At 40.2% G+C, this 18,891-nt stretch overlaps 1 protein-coding gene across 2 annotated transcripts in view; it reads right to left on the minus strand.

Moving 5' to 3' along the window:
• The window catches only part of ZNF704 (zinc finger protein 704), a 90,052-nt gene that overhangs the window by 50,514 nt on the left and 20,647 nt on the right, over window positions 1-18,891 (minus strand). For both annotated transcript variants that reach the window (XM_065053867.1, XM_065053868.1), the window contains exon 2: window positions 18,180-18,427. In XM_065053867.1, the coding sequence (XP_064909939.1) occupies window positions 18,180-18,427 (248 nt within the window). The remainder of the gene's footprint in view (window positions 1-18,179; window positions 18,428-18,891) is intronic.

An 18,891-nucleotide genomic window follows, 5' to 3' on the forward strand; every position in this document is an offset into this window, starting at 1 on the left:
GGCATTTCCTTTATTTTTTATGCAATTGAAAGCAAACAAACTAGATGTAACTAATCATTAGAGCTAAGAGATTATGTAGAGTGCACTTCCCTTGAGGTGTTTCTCAGGAGTTGGAGTGACTTGGGAGCTTAAGTCCCATTTTTAGTAATTCTTCATGAGGCTTAGCTTGATAAGCACCTAACTGCTGAAAACACACTATGGGTGCCCTGAAACCCCACCTTCTAGTGGCAGAGGAGTCACCGAGCTCATTTCTGTGGGCTCAGCTGTAGAAAACATCAGTTATGAACATGTATTTTCCTACCTGAAAAATGTACCCTTCTTCTGCTATTCACTTTTATATTTGGGCTACGTGAGGTACAAGCATTGGTATCACAGATGCTAAGCTCTTCATAAGCTAAGTTACAAAAAAAAAAAAAAAGAATGACCGATGCTTTTATTCTCCTTTTAAATCTCCACTGCTGTGAAACGGTTTTCTCTTTGAAGACCAACCTGACTGCAAAATCTGCTTTAACAAGATGAAAAAAATAAAAATCTCAGTTCTTCATCCCCAAATCACTTCTACAATTTGCTGTTCAACACCTCAGTCTTATTTGCAGAAGGACTGATCAGAGATTAGCAATCACCTAAAACTGCTACATGTAGCAGGACAGACAGCTGGAATCCACTACCAAGGCTAATGACTCCACTGCATCCACCTACAAAATTCACTTACCTCAACATTTTCATAAAGCGGACAAATACATGCACAGGTCTCACCTCAAAATCTCCTGGACAACTGGAAGTTTGGTGCTCAACACCTTTAAAAGCTGTGCTTTACATGTCTTAAGTTAATCACCCAAAGATAAAAGGTTTAAAATAAATAAATAACCTTTTAATAACGTATGCCTTTGATCATCCTTTGAAGCCAAATATGAGAATAGAAAAAGCATTTTAACATCTAACAGAAAACATGGGCTTTTTTTAAGGCCATTAGGCATACAAGGTAGGAATGACACATTTTGTAAGATGCGCTGTAAGCTTTCATATGGAGTAGAAGGTATTTTGCTTTGGGTTTGGGTCAGAGATTTTTCCCTATTTTCAACTTAACTTTGAGGTGGGATTTCGAATGACGGACCTCAGACAGGAGTATAAACAGGGCACAGAAGTTAGAAACAGCAGCTGGCTGTTGGAGTCAGAAGAAGGGCAGGCCTGGCAGAGAGGAAAAATCCATTTCTAACCCTGGTACAGCCCCTGCCTTGCTGGGCAGCCGCTTCCTCCTGCTGTATCACTTCTTGAACATCTTTCAAGCAGTTTTGCTTACTGATCTGTTATTTTAGAACGTGTTAGTGTCTATACAGCACTGAATCCTAAAAACACTGTACTAAGCATTATTATTTTTATTGTCAGCACAGTTGTTACCCTGCACACATTTAAGCAGATTTGATAAATTTTGAAGGTATCACCATCTGAGTAATTTTTTTTCCCAAAAATAAATTGTCATCTCCTTGTGCACACATGAAGTTCAGTTATAAAGCAGAAAGCATCTAGTCTTCCAAATTATACAGCACACTAATAAGATGCACTGCAGGACATAAGTACCTAACAGTGCACACACAAAACCGAGGGAAAGTACACGGGAAACCATTTGTATCAAATGTAGTTAGCAAAGCAGCAGTTCTCAGAGTGATTAATTTTTAGATGTCAAACTTTTCAACTGGATGGTGCACCTGAAAATACTCAGTAGGAAATGGTCCTTCACTTCTAACAGAGGGTCATCTGTTCAACCACCGCCAGGTCTGACTTCAACCCAATTCCCACAGAAAACAATTAAAGTATCCTTGGGAGGGGAAGGGAAAATAAAAATGACCTGAGACTCATCTAAACCACAGACTTTTTGAATTCATGTTCACAAGGCTCTACAGGTATGTACATTTATATGTACCGGTGAGGTGCCTGAGGACCGCAGGGAAGCAAATGTCACCCCAGTCTTCAAAAAGGGCAAGAAGAAAGACCCGGGTAATTATAGACCGGTCAGCCCCACCTCCATCCCTGGGAAAGTAATGGAATGACTTATCCGTGGTGCCATCTCAAGGCATATCAAGGATAAGAGGGTCATTAGGGCAGTCAACATGGCTTCACCAAGGGGAAGTCGTGCTTGACCAACCTCATAGCCTTTTATGAAGATATAACGAGGTGGATAGATGACGGCAGGGCGGTGGATGTGGTCTACCTTGACTTCAGTAAAGCTTTTGACACAGTCTCTCACAGCATTCTCATAGCTAAACTGAGGAAGTGTGGTCTGGACGATCAGGTAGTGAGGTGGACTGCAAACTGGCTGAAGGAAAGAAGCCAGAGAGTCGTGGTCAATAGGGCAGAGTCCAGTTGGAGGCCTGTATCTAGTGGAGTGCCTCAAGGGTCGGTGCTGGGGCCAATACTGTTCAATATATTCATCAATGACTTGGATGAGGGACTAGAGTGTACTATCAGCAAGTTTGCTGATGACACTAAGCTGGGAGGAGTGGCTGACACGCCAGAAGGCTGTGCTGCCATCCAGTGAGACCTGGACAGGCTGGAGAGCTGGGCAGGGAAAAATTTAATGAAATATAACAAGGGCAAATGTAGAGTCTTGCATCTGGGCAGGAACAACCCCAGGTACCAGTATAAGTTGGGGAATGATCCATTAGAGAGCAGTGTAGGGGAAAGGGACCTGGGGATCCTGGTGGACAGCAGGATGACCATGAGCCAGCACTGTGCCCTTGTGGCCAAGAGGGCCAATGGCATCCTGGGGTGTATTAGAAGAGGGGTGGTTAGTAGGTTGAGAGACGTTCTCCTTCCCCTCTACTCCACCCTGGTGAGACCACACCTGGAATATTGTGTCCAGTTCTGGGCCCCTCAGTTCCAGAAGGACAGGGAACTGCTGGAGAGGGTCCAGTGCAGGGCAACAAAGATGATTAAGGGAGTGGAGCATCTCCCTTATGACGAAAGGCTGAGGGAGGTGGGTCTCTTTAGTTTGGAGAAGAGGAGACTAAGGGGTGACCTTATTAATGTTTATACATATACATAGGGTGAGTGTCATGAGGATGGAGCCAGGCTCTTCTTGGTGACAAAAAATGGTAGGACAAAGGGTAATGGGTTTAAACTGGAACATAAGAGGTTCCACTTAAATTTGAGAAGAAACTTCTTCTCAGTGAGGGTGACAGAACACTGGAACAGGCTGCCCAGGGGGACTGTGGAGTCTCCTACTCTGGAGACATTCAAAACCCACCTGGACATGTTCCTGTGTAACCTCATCTGGGTGTTCTTGCTCCGGCAGGGGGATTGGACTAGATCATCTTTTGAGGTCCCTTTCAATTGCTAGCATTCTATGATTCTACTATACACATATATATATATACACATGCTAATCCAAAATGTATGCTTTGTCACCACTGTTTTGCAATCTGGAGTTTGTCAAAACCTACCTAGTGCATCACTATTCAACGAACAGTAATCGAGTTTCAAAGCCACACAGATGGACAGTTACCAACCTCCCCTTTCCTTTAAAGCATAAAACAATGTGTCTGCTTTATACCTGCTGTCAACAAGCCACATTCAGAGCACTGGATCCTCAAACCAAGCCTCCCTACACCCAGCAACGCCCTGCTGCCAGGAGCCTGTGGACATTTTGGGGAGCACAGAGGGAAGGAGAGAGGGGCAGAAGGAACAGATGAAGTATACTAAGCATTATGAAAAAGAGACTATTCACTTTAAATTGCAGAGCTAGCAGCAGTGATAACACTATTGCTTTACAAGTGAACAACAGATACGCCTTCTCTCAACTAGTTTTAGTGCCATCCTTCAGTGGATAAAAGGGGCATTTCTGGGCTTCCAGCCACGCATGAAGTACAGCAGATTGGGTCGGGTCCAACGCTGAGCCCATCTGATGCATTAATGTGGAAAATATTATGCTCCCTTTCCCAGAAAACAAATGCTGGATTCAGTTTCAGAACTGTTACTTCTATTACCACGTGAAATCACCAGCAGCCTCACCCAATCATTCTGCTCACTAACCTCACAGAGGTACCCAACATGACCAGCTGTGGAGCTCCTCTAATCTTCTTCACTATTTTACCTTCTATGCTAAATTTGGAGAGTAGAGGCAGAGAGGGAAAAAAATAATAATAAAACCACAGAAAATGCTGATGCTTGAAGGGCACGATTCACAAATTCCTCATGAGCAACACAGAAGCCACAGGAATCTTCAGTTCCTGCTTGTGACGAGCTCAAGGGTTTCTGCCACTGTGCATGTCTCCTGACTGGCATCAGTCCCCTTCCCACCCCATCCCATCCCATCCCCAATCCGACCCTCCACTTCCCTGGAGGGTGCCCCAGTCCCTTGCCCTCAGCAAAACATCAGAGCCTGAACATCTGTCCCACCACAGAATGGGATCTTCACCCACAGGATGCTCACTTTCAACTTTATTCATACAACCTGTATGAAATAAGAATTGGATAAAAGGTGTCCCTTCCACTCACCAAAAAGAGAGTGTCTTCCACTATGTAAAATAATGGAGGAGAAAAACTACCAAAAAAAAAAAAAAAGAAGAAGGAAGTGGGTGTATGGTTCTCCATGTCTACTGGAGTACAGGAAGGAAACAATGGATGCTAAAAGCAGTGAGGGAGGTTTTAGTTGTAACTGGAAAAAATTCTAGCAGTAAAAATATTTAAACCCTGGAAATGACTGCCCTTCTGAATGACGAACTGTCAATAATCACCAACTTCTAAGAACATATTAGACAAATAATTATCAAAAGTGATACACATAATTGATCTTGCTGAGAGGTAAGTGAAGACCTCCATGACTGCAGAGGACCTTCCACCTGTATTTTTGTCATTCCAATGCTATAAATCAAAATATGCCAATATCTATCATATCTTCTAAACATCTCTCTGAGGCAACAATATTTAAGCTACCAGTATAATAAGTGAGCAATTATTTGGCATAAATGATGACACGGGAAATCTGGCAACACACCAGAAATAAAACATGCAGTCATGTATCTCCTAAATGATAGAGTATGGGAAAGTATTCAGCATATTTTTTAAACTGAACATTGTATGAATTTAAGGTTGTTAAAATCTGTTCAAGTATTTTCCATTAAAAAAAACAGCAATTCTCTCTATCAACAAGACAAGGCTTTGAAGTAATGACAGCATATCCAGCTTTCCCATTAAGTTTAACATATGTATGTGTATGGACATACACACACAGATGTTTTAATAAATAAAAATAAATAAATCTTTACCAATCACAGCGCAGCTTTCTGTAACAACTTTTATAAATGCCACAACTTTTCCTATGCATATTGGGTACTGCAGATGATGGCAAGACCTTGTTTTCGCTGAAATCAATTAGTGAAGATGTATGGCAGCACAGCCAATTTGCTTCAGCAGAGCTACACTATTTGCAAGAGCAGCCCATTGCGTGTGCAGCTTGGCATCGCCTGCTCCATCCCCAGAGCTTGTCCTCCAGAGGTAGCTGCCCTACTGGGTAATGAACAGAGCCTTCTGACAGCCTAAAAAGGGCCTGGGTTTTTATGCAGGGAGGAACCAGGGTGCACTCAGCCCCATAAAACATAATTTCCATAACAGGTACCCACTCAAGTTTGTGCAGAACTGGCAGATCAGGGTCCTCATACTCCTGTGAATGGGCTCCTGTAATGGTCTAGAAATAACTATGCACATTGGGCTCAAGTATACTGTAAACTCAAACCAGTTCATTAGACTTAACAATATATACTGACAAAACTTGTTTAGGAACAGAGAAAATTAGCAAACTATTCATAATGGTTATTCTCTGGGCTTTTTGTTGTCTTTCACTTGGCTTGTGGGTTTTTGGTTTGGGGTTTTTTGTTTGGTTGGTTTTGTTTGGGGTTTTTTAATGGTTTTTGTTTGTTTGTTTTTAACTAGAAAGCTCCTTCAATGTCTGATGTTTTCTTTAGGTGCTTACAGAAATCTGTAACAATTTGTCGTCACTGCTTGCATAAAGAAAATAATGTGCATGTTGTTTGTGGCTCACCACAGGTATTACTCAGCAAATGTTAATTATCCTGTTGGTGATTTAGTGCTGCATAGAAACATATCCTAGCATGTATCTACATCTGTCCTTCCTTACGAAAGTTCATTACTTTTGGCTAGATCACAGAAATGACGATACCACCGAGCAAAGCAGATTTTGACCTTCAGTCTGTTGCTCACTGTTCCCCAACCCTCAAACAATAATTGGATATAATCAGATTATATAACAAATGTTGATAGCTTCACTAAAATAGTGGTGAAAAAGTGATGATTGGTCTCACCTATTTTGTTAGCCAGATTTGCTTTCCCCCAGCTATCTCTTTCCCTCCAGAAGCCTGCACTGCTCTCAGAATCCTTCCTTCCCAATGCAGCATGGCAGGCAAAGGTGACCTCAGTATCTTCCAGGCACACAAATACACTCAATGACTAATATGAGAACAGGAGCTTTTAACCATGTAATTCCTTCATTCAGCACAATAAATACAATTTATCCCAAACATTGCTTATAGAATATATCATAGAAACTTGAGGAGAGAGTCATTTCAGCGTATTTGGAAGTGTACCTATTGGAGAGGACGAAAAGTGAATTTCTCATTGGAACTGAAGGGAAGGTTTTAGAAGTCCCACTGTGAAAAATGTACAGCATTTGAAAGAAGGTGAGGTTTGGAGAGTGGCTGATGTTTCTAAGGGATGTCTGGAGCAGAGACATACCCACAGAAGAACAGCACAGGGGGAGCAAGTGGGAGGAAGAGAACAGGCAGCAGTAGATGGGTGGGTGGGAGGCTGTATAGCACAGTGAGTCAACAGATTTTACAAGAAGGCAGGAGGGCAATCTAGGCCAGATGCTTTGTAAGTTCCCATGACATCAAGCGATACGTTTAGCTTGGACAAGCTTTAATTTTAAAAGAAGGTAAGAAAAGCAGAAACACATAGTACTGCGTAATATTTGCACCTTGATGCAGGGATGGACGGGACAGGTTGTTTTCAGTTTTGAAGTGTGACTACAGATTTTATCTTCTGTATTTCCTGTTTCTAATATATTTGATAGCAGGTAAATAAGCCATACTTGTAGGGCCGCAGAGAGGCCAACAGTGGTGGGGCCAACAGTAATTTAAAAGGCACAGATGGCACTAAGGACTGTGATGGATTTGGGCTCCTTCAGGAGGACTGTGTTTTACCAGACATAGAATAAAAACTACCTGGGAGCCAGGGTCCCCTCAGCTGTATCTAAGCGGTCCCCTCCATCTCAGGGGACTTCACAGGTGACACGAGGAGGCATCTGCCGCTGTGGAGGTCCAGCGGCAACCACAGCGCTGAGGGGCAGCAGCTGCTGAGACCTCAACCCTTGTGTCCCAGAAGGAACTTCAGCCATGCTGGGCAGCCCTGGTACGTGGGACATCTACTGACCCCTCAGGGCTTCCTTCACAGCAACTACATTTTTCCCTGGCTTGCAAACCCAGCTCCACACCACAGACACGCTGCCTCTCCCAGTTCCTCTGCCATAATAATGATGGGCAACTCAATTAATACCGTGAACACTTTGGATGTTTGCACAACAGGTTGCCAAAAAGAAAACATCCCCAAGAAAAAGCTAAAAAAAACAACCAAAGAGAACTAAGAACATTTGCTGCATAATGTAATTCAAAGCTTCTATCTGTAAGACCAATAAAAGCCATGTTTATTAATGTTACACATTATGTCCTAAATTAAGATGTGAAAGCTTAGTTTTGCACTGCTTTAATGTTAATGATTTATTACAGGTGTAGTACGTATCTCGTTTATTTTGGTAAGACCTGTATTATACATTCAATGTACATTTTCTCTCCAAGCTTCTTACTCAGATCAAAACACAATAAAATGACAAAACTGCTGCATTCCCCTGCACATATTTGCTTCAGAGATTAGCAAGAGACAGCAAGGTATCTTCCTTTGTAATACTTAGAATTTCTGTCAACATCATCATCAAATATATATCGCAAAATATAAATAAGCGTAACCACAAGACTTTTTATGAGACATGTTTTAAAGGGCTTTCAACAGCGATTAGATTTTTACTGCTGCTGTTTTTATTATTCCTGTGATCTAAAAGTACTCTAGCTACGTACTAGAAGCAGAAAGGCTACAAAGGTTAAATATCAGCAAGAAATTTCTCAGGATATTAGAGGTGAGTGCACAAGTATGTCGCAAAAACACATGGTTACTCTCTGATTATATATGTAGGTGTATATATAAATACAAGTTATATTTAATGGCTACTCTGCACTTATTACAAGAATTACACATCCGTAATCTTGGAGTCAAGGGCTCAGCAAACCCTATACAAGCAACCACCATTACGTAAAATTAAAAAGGCAACACTGAGAAGCAAGAGATAACATGAGCATGCCCCATACTGATAGCCCCACTATTGCCAGTCCTAAATGCTTTTCTTAAACCTTATTTCACTGCCTGCCTCAGCTTCAAGGGAGGAATGAATTGGACATTCAAGATGAAAACAAGAGACAATCCAAATTAAGATAAAGGGGACAAGCAAACAGACACAGCAGGGAACTTAAGTTTGGGAACACAGTGTGGGATGAAGAATGTTCTTCGTATATAAAATTAATTAAAAGACTACCAAGTATTTTAATGGGGCTTTTCCTGGGGAAAGCATTACCCAAACACAGGCTTCACTTCATTATAAAGCTGACCATATTGATGGTACATCTGCTGCTGGTGTCCAGCCACATGTGGGCTGCTGGTATGCTCCTGGAGAGGCACAAGGACAACTCCAGGATACCCAGAATTTAATATGATATATAATTAAAGGAAACACTCTGCTGCTGTATTTTAGCCATGTGATTCTATACTTTTTCCCTCAGTTCCCCAAGGAGGCTATTTTGAAGATGTGGTTATCAAACAAACCATTTCACAAACACTACCACTAACACTGAATGTTTTTTCTCAAAACAAGAATGAAATTATGTTTCTAAATGTTGGTTCTATACAAAGCGTAAACATACATCTGCTTGGGAACGTTAAATATTTTAGCAAAATGTCTCATTTCATCTTTTACTCTATGGAGGGAACAGCAAGGTATGTTGGGCTGTACTTTCTCTGCTGGGACCACTAACAGCAGAAGTTTATATTTCATTCACAGCTTCCTTCTGGTCCACTGAAGATGCTCCTGTCTCTGTTCGTTCACTGTGTACCAAGCCCAGACGGCCCGAGGCCACTCTTCGGACACAGTATCAGATCACCTGCAGGAATTCCTGAGGTGAAATTTAAAATACGGACCCATGCAAAATTGCAAAACCCCTTACAAAGCAAGCTTGACTAGCATACTTGAAGAAAAAACCTATTTTTTATTGTGCACATAACGCAAGCATATTACTAGAAATGGCAAAAAGTCACACTTTCTACCTCTTTAAAAAAAAATGTGTAAAATTAATGTTTTCATGGAGATGATGCTAAAGGAGTTAAGACAGAAAGTTCTAAAAATATACTACAAATAACAATCAGTGATACAACTTTGCTCAGAAAGGCTGGCTTCATATCTCTACTGACCTCAATGACACAATGTTGAATACCACTGCACAAACTAGAATATTTTAATTTTATAACATTTAAATAAAATCATATCTATGAACATAACTCTTATGTATGCAATCTCTGTAGCCATACACATGTTAACCCATTCTTGCACATTTCACAGACACACAAGTTATAAACCATGTAGCCATTGACTTTTTTCTTTTTCTCAGCACAGATGGCACTTGAAGAGGAATATTTTTGTGCCACAGCTAACACAAACCACAAAGAAATTACTCTTATTGAATATTGCCTGCTGTTGAAGAGTGTTTTGAAATGACACTCCATTTTTTAAGGGAACTGAAGAGCTGAGAACAAGCGGTGCATTCACAGCAATGGCCAACAGATACAGCAGCGGCGCCGGCTGAATGCAGCTCTTCAAGAACCAGCGCCTAATGGTCAATGCAGATTAAGGACACATTTTTTTCTCCCTGCCACATTAGAGGAATTCATTGAAATTTGCCTGGTAATGAGATCATTGTCTGTTGGCAACTCCCATCACACATATATAGCCTTTTGTCTTGGCTACCAGTTGAAGAAGATTTTGAAGAGAAGCAGTTATACTTCCATAGGTTTCTCATCAGTGCTTTGAATATGAGATTTTCTAGAGAAATGAGAAACTTACTTACATGTGTATATATACATATGTGTGTACATACATGCACAAGAAAAATCATCTTTTGAAAATAATAATTACCTAAAATAACACAGACTCCAATATCAGGCAGAAGGATGACTTAGCATTACCACATTTAATTGTATAATCTAAGTTTCCTGCTTTTATTTTTCATTGGAATTTCATTCCCTGGGAACACCATTGCAAGTCCGTGTTAAAATACTGCATAATAACATTGGCTAACGTCACCAGCCGGTGTTATGAAGTTCCCCCTCCTAATACTAATGCTACTGCACACATCAGAAAACAGAGTGAAAGCCGAAAATTATGGAAACCCAGGAACAATGAACTAAGAGGTCTGTGTGATGACCAGTTGCTACAAAAAGCCCCACCAAACAGAAAGTGAGAAGTAAGCTTCATGTGTGTTCTTGCTAGTCCATCACTCTCAAATCACATCCTGCTCTCACAGGATCAAGTGCAATAAATAAACCAGGCTCAAAGACCACAGCCACATGTAGTTCCCATTATACCAAACTGTGTGAAAATCACTATCAAATGAAAACACGATCAGGAAAGAATAGAAAAAGCACTTTGCCTTATTCGTGAGATTAATATTCCCTCTGCTTTGAATGTTACCAGGAAAAAAACTACCTCAAGGACAAGAGGTAATGGGATCAAGCTGGAACACAAGAGGTTCCACTTAAATTTGAGAAAAAACTTCTTCTCAGTGAGGGTGACAGAGCACTGGAACAGGCTGCCCAGGGAGGTTGTGGAGTCTCCTTCTCTGGAGACATTCAAAACCCACCTGGACATGTTCCTGTGCGACCTCACCCAGGTGTTCCTGCTCCAGCAGGGGGATTGGACTAGATGATCTTTTGAGGTCCCTTCCAATCCCAAACATTCTGTGATACTGTAATGCTAACTCATTCAAAATTCACACTTTAACAAGAATATTATGTTGGTAAATCCTGCTGGATAGGCCAGCCAGCATATCTAAGATTGGTGATAAAACAATAAACTGTGCCAGTCACATAACTGGTTCCTCTACAGGCTGCAACTGATTGAACATGATGGCTGTTGGGACATCAGTAACACAGTTAAGTATTAATATAAGAAATCTTGAAATTCTCAGATATGCACACAGAACAATACAAAGGAGAGAAATGGGAGAAGTGACAGAAGTCCACAGAAAACTAAAGATACATTATGCACACTTTGAGAGTAATTTTTTTCTACAGCAGGGGATGTTACACCCTTTCCAACACATGATCCCCTCCAAGGTATCGCTGTGGCTCTCTGGCAGTGGGGACTGCTGAATGGTAATGCCATTCTGAATGGTAATGCCAATGTCTGCACCACCCAGCTGTGAAATCCGATCTTATTTATAGCAAGCTCAACCATCCCTATGTTCAGCCACTCTTGGAATGAGACAGTCCTACTGAGTGCATCCTCTGTTCCCCAGCACTCCTGAGACTTGACCCATCTCACCACTGGAAAGGTGACTTTCCAACAGTCTGCAAGCTGTCACTAGCGCTGTCATCTGCCTCAGCACTGTGAGAAGTCGGTTCAGCTATCAAGGTAACAAACACCACAGACACTCAGGCAAGTAATCTGGAAGATGACATTCCAGTTACATGAGCAAGGTGACTTTTGGAGTTCTGGTCTGGCTCTGCGGTAGCTACCCGCAGAGTTTTTATTTGCAATTTAATCTACATTTTTCAAAGCAGCTTCTGCTACACTGATTTCACATGCCACAAGCAGATCAAAGGCATTTAGAGCAGCAACAGGAAATACATAGTTTTTCACTTCAAAATATGCTAACAGGCTGATTCTCCAATTGCTCTTTGGATAAGCATCTTCTTCCTATTAACAGTCAGACCCTGGAAGGCCCCACACCTTTTTGCAGCAGACCATGACAAGCAGTTTACCATCAATATTAAGCATAATCAAGCTCTAATGACTGCTTGGGTGAAATCCAATCAAGCTGCACACAAATTGAACTAAAGAAGTCTAGCAAAACAAAGCAACAATTTACTACTTCAGTAATTAGCTGACGTGGATATTTGGAGAAGCTGCTTTTAAATGCACAGTATTGGCAACTACCAACATTTTTACAGAAGCCTTGAAATATAGGAATGACTGTGGGAACAATTCTCATTACATGAAAAACAATCGTTTGCAAAGTTTCAAACTATCATGGATGCATTGAAAATGAAACTTAAGGAATGGGAGCACTCAACCTATAGGATAGTGAAAAAATTTGGAGAAAATCTCACACCTCAATTAAATACTTTTGGGTTGGAAGAGGAGCTAGAAAGCACAGCAGCCCGAAGAGCTACAGTCAGTAATTGTGAAGCACAGCTTGGCTTCTTGGCCTTTTGGTTTCATCCAGTTTGACTACAAAGCCTCAGTAGCCAACAGTTTATGTCCTCTGAAGTTGCCCCATCAATCTTTGCTGACAAAATTGTGAGAGATACAGGAAAGAAGCTCCCTCAAAAAGAACTGAGAAACATTCTAAAACAGATGGAGGAGAATAACAATAGACAACCTCTGGATAAACAGAAAAGCACAATTTGATTGTCAGGTTCTTCCCTCTGCAAGCAGACTGGGAAGTCCTCCTAGTGAGGATATCATGGTTAAGCAGATGCTGCTTTTGATCTTGGAGGCTCCTCAAGAGTTTTGTCTGTTTCAGTTTCCACTGAAATGCACAGTGCACAATCAATCATGCCTAACAGGCCTTATGGATCAACACCACAATCCATAATCAGAAGGCTGCCCAGGGCTATGTTCCTGGAGAGATGAGGCAAGAAAATCATCTAGTGATGAAAATGCAGCACTGCCTATACTGTTTATTTATAATGACGGTCAGAAAACATGGCTGCAATTCATTTTGCCCCAGTTTTCTATAGCTATTCTAGAAGGACCTAAGGAGGCAATGGGGGAAAGAATTCCTAGAGACATTTAATTTACTTTATTTCAATTATTTAACATATTCTTCCACTAAATTATAAACTCATTAGTAGATAAAGTATAGGTATATGAATAAAATTTTTATTTTTTACATAAAAGAAACAGAATATAGCAAAATCCAGTATCTTGTTGTCATGGCAAATGTCACTGCTGAATAGCAGTGAACCAGAAGAGCACAGGAACTGGATAGTTTTATTGCACAACAGCTGTTTTCACACTATAGAAGTGCTTAAGCAGCTGGGGTTTAGCTTTGGCTTGTCGTTTAAGGGCACAAACTTGACGTAGAAAAAGTTAGGCAGTTAGAAAGTTTATATTTCTCTTTTTTTCAGAGAAGACAGGGTACAGGAGGACTGGGGAAAATATAACAATGTGGCAAGGGGATAATACATATTTTCACAGTATTTTGAGGTCACCTAGCAAAAGGTTAACAAAAGCAAAACTATTCAAGCACTCCCACCCACCAGAGGGGTAGGAGTGATGCCTGCCTAGTTCCTTCTTTGATTCTCTTAAGCTTTTGGATGTTTCCAGCTACTTCTTTCTGGGACAGCAGAAAGGACACCACTTCTGACAATAATGCATATAAATTTTGAAGAGTTTCCAGTTATAGCTGGTCAATACACTTCTGCTTAGAGAGACCTTTAACCCCACCAACACTTCCAGATATTTATTCTCACATTTTACTGAAAATAAAAAAACCAAACTTCATTCCTTCACCTCCATCACCCACCTGTCCATCCTCATCCTCCGAGATGTAGCTGCCCAAATGACTGGTAGACCTATGCTTGCCTCTGCCCACAAGACAATGTGTTTTCTGTCCCTCAGTGACACCACTCTCTTTTTCGAAAATTACCTTCCACTACTCAGATCTTAGAGATCTGGGCTGTGGTCTGTCGCTCACGTTTGAACTGGAAGTCAATCTAAAGCGTATTTTGCTCTGCTGTACAGATAACATCTCGATTCTCAGAGATAATTGCAGTTTATAGTCGAGAGGTCAGATGCCTTTCTCCAAGGCAGCAGTCCTTTACGCACCAAAACTACCAACAATTTTAAACTTTAAAGGGAAAGGAAGTCAAATTTCCTTATTATATTAAATAATTCATCTACTCAAACTGAACAGTTTCATTTATGCTCATCTGAGTTTCAGAAGTAGGAAAGCTATTTAACTCGTATAAATTTTGTCCAAAATGACTGAATGAAGAAATCTGAGAAGGGGAAAGATTTAATGTTGTTAACCTCTCATTTCATTTTTGCATTCCAAAACATAGAAATCAGTAAAAAAAAAGTCAGAGTCTCCTGTTTTACTCCAAAAGACACTTCCAGTACATCACACAACAGAAAAAGTCTGTAGTATTTTTCCAAAATGAAGCAGAAAATGTAAACAATGAACTGTAAAATTTAGTTCAATTTCAATATTAGAATTCTCCTCTATGCAATAATATACTTATTTCAGGTCTGCTACACTTAGCCTGATACTACTACTTTAAGGAGCTGCCCTATGAAACACCTTGAATATGCCAGGACTTTGATGGTTAAGACACCTCCCTTGTACAGCTCAGACCTCAGTTCAGCTCCTGGCTCCAAATACCACAACAAAAGAACCTGATCCCATGCTCCAGCCAAGTATGTAACTGTTGGGCTGTTAATTAGATCCAATTAGCTAAACAGTTATGCACTTGCCTGGAACGTGGAAGGTGTGGGATCAGGTTCTTTTGTTGTTAATTCTTTAGATACACTCCTTCTTTCCAGGTTTCTTTAACAAACAAAATTCTGGAGTGCCCACAATTTCCATTAGTTTCCCAGTTTCCTACCACGCAGGTCAGACACCCGCCAGCCTGCCCTGCTCCACAGCTCCATCCTCTGTAATTTCAGTGCACCTGAGCATCAACCACCTGAAACACCAGAGACTCAGTTAAGATGTTTTCACATTTCTAAAATTTCAGGGTCCATAGCAATAATGAAAACCCTGTCTCTGAATGCCTCACAAGCAACAACTATTATGCGGGTGTTTTCTGAACTGTTAGTTATTTTAGATACGGTGCCTCACAAACATTTTTGTTCTTATTCATTGAGAACCTTAAAACCAGATAAGATGGGATGGGCTTTGTTTTATTTTGTGGTCAAAGTGAAGGATACTTGTCCATGTTACCAGCTCTTTTCCAGAGCTCTCATAGAGATATTCATATGCCCTTGTTAATCAAGATTCTGCAGAATTATAAACTTCTGCCTCAAAATCACTTACATATTGTCCCGGGTTTAGTGGGATACTGCAAAATTTAATATTACCCTTTGTCTTTTGAAGTAAAGCGTAACCTTTTCAGCTCCACTAAGGTTTTAAAACAAAATAAATAGCAAGCTTCATTTCCATACAATTTTTCTCCTTCAAAACAATAGCTGGAAGTTTTTTGTATAGAGACGGTACTTAGCAATAAGAAACTGAAGACCATATTAAACTCCTTATTTCTCCCACACTTCTGTAAACATCATCTGATTAATTCAAGATGACCTTACACAACTGCATATAAAAATAATCTGTGAAGGCAATCAGCAAGCTGCCAAGGCGGATGGATGTTCTCATCAGAGGAGGGGACAGCTGACCCAGCGAGTCCTGCCAGGAGCAGAACAGAGGAGGAATTCACCTCTGCGGAACACACAACTCCATCAGCGCATCCTTAACAGAAGACTGGAAGTGGCTTAGGAAGAGGCAGGAGAACGTCAAAAGCCTGGACTCTCACTTCTCAGAGAATATGACTTAAGAGATCAAACTGTGCTGAAGAGGAAGAGAGACTGGGCATTAACCTCATTACAACAACAAATATTTAGTAACATCTCCAAGCAAATGTTCTAATGCTCTTCCTGTCCCCTATGGATAAATGGCCCAATAAATCACCTCAGATCAAAAGGGAAACTTAAACTTATCCTTAGAACTTAGCAATAGTGACCAAGAGATGTCAATCATACTATCAAATTTGGACTCTAGGTTTGTTTTGTACTTCATTCTCTAATTCTGCTAATGCAGCAGCTCAACCTGCATGTCTGAAAACATGCAACAACCTAATATGATAATTTTCTGTCCACTAAAAAGCACAGGAACAACAAGCAATTTTAGAAGACACCTTTGCAAATAAATCCATTGCCTATCATTTTAAGTATCTCATGCTCACAACTGGTGTCAGAATTAAGTCTTTATAAGGCATTAAAAATGTTTATTCATTCTCCTTTCCATCTTGGTGAAAAAATGCCCCTCCCTCCAAGGAAGGACGATCTTGCAGTTACAGAAAAGTGGAGCTCAATGCCTTCTTGAGGTGACTTATCTGCATGAAGCCACACAAAAGCGCACTTAAATCCCATACCTTAGCAGCCTGAATCGTAAAATTGAAATGCTAACGTATGGCTTGAGCAGGGAGAAGCTGGTCTAGATTACTTCCTAAGGTCCCTGCTGCCCTGACTTTTCTGATGATCCTATTTGCTTTGAGACACATAAGCATGAATGAGAAGGGCACTCTCCAGGGCTGATTACTGGTGAAAATCTCAAACAAGTATCCTAACGTTTTCAAGCTTTAAATGCATTGCTTTTTACCAGATATATGTGGGGGGAAAAAATCCTGTTAAAATGCTTGTGAACTCTGCAGTTTTTACAAGTGTCATCTGTGAGAATCAGAAGAAAACAATGGTCATCCTGTTCTGAACAATATAGCAGAACCTGCTAGTTTATGTTGTTTTTCAGAGGGTAAACAAACAAAAAAAATGAAGAAAACATTCCATTTAACTACATATTTTGAGAGCGGCACTGTAAACTCTCATATTTCAGTGAATATTATATGCAACTGAACTTATCTGGCAGGTTAGGAAAAAAAATCTTTGCAGACAGACTGATGCCAACATGTAACACGAAATAGCAAGCAACAAAAAGAAGATACAAACAGCTCTTGTCATCTTGCAATGTCAGTTTTTCACCATTGATACAAGTGAGTCTGTTTAGCATTACTGGATATGTTTCTTCCATACTTCAGCATTCCTACAGGAATCATTCCCTTTCTCTCTGAAAGCAGTGAAGTCCTTCCACAAAGTTCAAGGTTCCAGACACTGTATTTTTTACTCCCTACTCTTTAAATCACTAACCAGTATGAAATTCCCAGTTCCTCCTTCTCTTACTATTATTCCACTTAAATATCATGAAGGAAAATAGACAAATAAATCTTGAATGTCTTGCTGTGTCACATCTCAGATCAAAGAACAACTATTTTTCTCAAAATAACATGCTATAGTTTATAATTAAAAGTGTGACTGCCCAGATGTCAATGCTGAAGGCACAAATATTTATGTGCATTCATAACAGATGCTCAAGGAATAAAAAATTAAAAAGTAATACCAAAATCCCCAAATCCTCATTTTGTACAAATTTTATTGTCCTGCATTGGCCTTTCCTCACTATTTTTTTCTATTAATTCATTTCATAGAACACATTATGGCCCAGCTGTATACCTATACAGAGATATAATGGAACGTAAGATATTACATCCTCACCACGCAGCTTAAGCCATCACACACTCCCAGGAGTATAAAAAGGCTGCAGGTATGACAGTAAAAAAATAAAATAATAACCAAAAAATTGCTTGCAGGTAAGATGATTCTATGTCTAATTTAGAAAATTACTTCTCAGGGTGAAGGTGGGTCAACAATTTCTTCCTGTTAAGACACATCCTCTCCTGGAAGTATCTCAGCTGCAGCACATTATAAAAGCAAAAACATTGCAAAAGCAACACAAAGTCCTACACTGCAGATGGTCTCAGTTTCTGCTACTAGTGTTTTCTAGCAGATCTCTCACGTAGTGGAGTTGCGATTGACTTTGGACTGCTTAGACACAAATACTAGTCTTATCAGTTCATTGTACTGCTTACCAAACTTGCCTCTAACATGCCATTCAAAAAAAAGAAAAGAAGGCTTAAAACAAAACACAGACAACAAAACAACACACAACTCTCCTTACCTTGCTGGAGGCACATCAATATTTGAAGAAACAACCTTGCGCTTCTGTTCCAGAAGACAAACAGAACGAGTGTTTTCCTTTTCATACTCATGAGCTCTGTTTGGTTTTTTGGTCTCTGCTGGTTTTGTGTCTTCCTCCTTTGCGGTGAACAGGAGAAACTGTTGGTCTGGCAGTTTTTGACTGATGTCACTTTTTACATCCTCCTGTTGGAATGCAGGGAAGGTCATTTCGCGCTTGATGCTGGCTGCCTGTAAAATTAAAAGCAATTATTAAATTTTCGTCTAATGCTCCTAAAATGTAGGGGGAGAAAAACCCGATACCCATAGGCATTTACTTCTAATTAGCTCTTTGAATCAGAGAATACCATTTCTTTGCCCTTCATAAATTCTGAAACCACCATTAATTTCTCAACAGCACTGAAGACTATCCAGCAAAATAAGCAATTCTTGCCCATTTGATAAAGCAATCAGTTATCTCTTAATGCTAAATCAAAAAGGTATTTGAATTGAAATATTAGAAACCACTGTATATACAACATATATTTAATGTATACATATCTATGCTGTATAACTATGCAAAAGACATCCTAGCAGCCCTCCTCCTAAAATTCCAGGAAAAAAGGCAGAATTTATCCAGATAAAAATCAACCAAGAAATTAAAGTGCTTTTGACAGCCACTTACTGGATTCTTTAACAGCTGTTTTTGTAAATGA

The sequence above is a fragment of the Columba livia genome, chromosome 2 (genome assembly GCF_036013475.1).
Source record: "Columba livia isolate bColLiv1 breed racing homer chromosome 2, bColLiv1.pat.W.v2, whole genome shotgun sequence".
Lineage (NCBI taxonomy): Eukaryota > Metazoa > Chordata > Aves > Columbiformes > Columbidae > Columba > Columba livia.